The sequence below is a fragment of the Colobus angolensis genome, unplaced genomic scaffold, assembly GCF_000951035.1.
Source record: "Colobus angolensis palliatus isolate OR3802 unplaced genomic scaffold, Cang.pa_1.0 Scaffold385, whole genome shotgun sequence".
Classification (NCBI taxonomy): Eukaryota; Metazoa; Chordata; class Mammalia; order Primates; family Cercopithecidae; genus Colobus; species Colobus angolensis.
In genome coordinates this window covers 1,275,746-1,277,833 of record NW_012117210.1, presented here as the reverse complement: position 1 = coordinate 1,277,833, position 2,088 = coordinate 1,275,746, and the positions used below count along the sequence as shown (strand labels likewise).

The 2,088-nt window shown below is 42.8% G+C and overlaps 1 protein-coding gene across 2 annotated transcripts in view; it reads left to right on the top strand.

Annotated features, from left to right (window-relative positions):
* Positions 1-1,774, top strand: part of ARL13A (ADP-ribosylation factor-like 13A) — a 19,665-nt gene extending 17,891 nt beyond the window's left edge. The window contains exon 9 of one of the 2 annotated variants that reach the window (XR_001003174.1): positions 1,505-1,774. Coding sequence is in view for 1 of the 2 variants with exons in the window: in XM_011954556.1 (XP_011809946.1) it covers positions 1,505-1,647 (143 nt within the window). In the remaining variant the exon portion in view is untranslated. The remainder of the gene's footprint in view (positions 1-1,504) is intronic. The other variant, XM_011954556.1, reaches the window with a different exon arrangement.
* The last annotated feature ends 314 nt before the right edge of the window (positions 1,775-2,088 follow it).

Genomic DNA, 2,088 nt, shown 5'->3' with positions numbered 1-2,088 from the left:
TGTTAGCCAGGATGGTCTCGATCTCCTGACCTCGTGATCCGCCCGCCTCGGCCTCCCAAAGTGCTGGGATTACAGGCGTGAGCCACCATGCCCGGCCGAACCCGGCATTTTTGTTAGGGAAAATATCAAGTTAGAGTACAGCACGTATAGCACGATACATATACAGATATAGAAATACCTGGAGGAATATCACCGAAAGATACTAGGTGATTGTGAGATGTAAAAGGCCTAAATGCCTTTCCTTTGGATTTTTTATTATAAATTTTCTCTTTTTGACCGGGCGTAGTGGCTCATGCCTGTAATCCCAGCACTTTGGGAGGCTGAGGCAGGCGAATCACGAGGTCAAGAGATCAAGACCATCCTGGCCAACATGGTGAAACCCCGTCTCTACTAAAAATACAAAAATTAGCCGGGCGTGGTGGCAGGCACCTGTAGTCCCAGCTACTGGGGAGGCTGAAGCAGAAGAATCGCTTCAACCCGGGAGGCAGAGTTTGCAGTGAGCTGAGATAGCGCCACTGCACTCCAGCCTGGCGACAGAGCGGGACTCCGTCTCAAAAAAAATAAATAAATAAATAAATAAAAAGAAATTTTCTTTTTTTTATAATAAGCAGATATCATTTCTCCCAATACAAAAAAAGAGCTATGAGGGCTTAAAGGCTGTAGTTACTGGCCACTCATTCTCAGTATTCCTTAGGACCCCAGTCTCCAAGATTGTTAACTGTCAATATTATAATGTCATCTCAGCTCTGAAAGGGACATGAGCTTTTATATCCCTGGCTACCTTGGAGCTTTGGGTTGTTACACCTACATGGAGGGGCTTGGACTTGGCCTGGGCCACTAACAAGGAGACAGACGCTGCTCTGGGGACAAGGGGTGAGGATGAGAGTAGAGAGTAGAGTGGAAGGAAGTGGTAGGAGAGGAAGTGTTTTTTTTTTAGATATCAGTAACTACCCCTAAATCTTTGTTGAAAATTTAAATCCATTTTCCTTTCTATAACTCCAGAACTTAGGGCAAAAAAAAGAATGGATTCCTGGGACACAGAAAAGATGTTACTGGAAAATTCCTGTGAAGAAGCCTTTGGTTCTTATAGTTAACACTACTTAAATGAAGGGCAGAGGGGAGAGAACAAGAGTGAGAGAAAGTACGACACCAGGGCAGAGGATGGGCACCTCGTGGGGTGCAGTTTATACCCTGTTGGAAACTGGCCAATACCCTTCTACCCTGAAATGGTCTGGGAATGACAAGAAACCTGGCATTTGGCTTCACTTACAATAACTGACCTTTTTCTCTTTTTACTTTCAACAGACCACTAAAGAGAAAAACAGTGAAACCAAAAGAAACAGCTGATATCCCTCCCTCAGCAAACAGGTTCATCTCCAGAACTATCAGGACTACCCGGTTTTTAAATTTCCATTTGATAATATCTCTATACTCCCCATACAACTCCACCTACCCTAATATCACATGCCTGAGAACCCGTTGTTCCTGTATATCTATATTCTAGCCATCAAATCAGTCCTATACTCACTGAGAGGCTCAAGAAGAGTGAGATGGCATCCACTGAGAATGAAGACCACCTTGGTAAAAAAGAACAGAGACTTAACATCTTTGTACCCAGATGCTGCTCACAAAGCTTGTGGACAATAAGTCATGGGTGATCAACCAAAATTGAGCCTTAGAAATACAGGGTTCATTTAGAAATACATATTTTTTTCTTTAAGGTTCTTGGGCAGAAAAGGATTGGCAAAAATAAACAGAACTTCTTTGCTGAGAATTATGCGCTACTGAATCATTTTCAGTCATACCTCCATAAACAACTTTGTTTTAAAGCCCCAGACACTGTCTGTGAAGCCCAGAACAATTGCCTTGCTGTCCCTTGAGGAACAGCAACTGCTGCCTCTACCAACATTTTGGTTAGCTATGCAAAAAAATGTAGGCACTTGAATGCATTGATCCCTCTATCCCAAGGGTAGCAGTGGTGGTGATAGTTATTTACCATTACTACTACTATAGGTTGAGTATCCCTTATCTGAAATGCTTGGGACCAGAAGCATTTCAGATTTCAGATTTATTTTAATTTGGGAATAT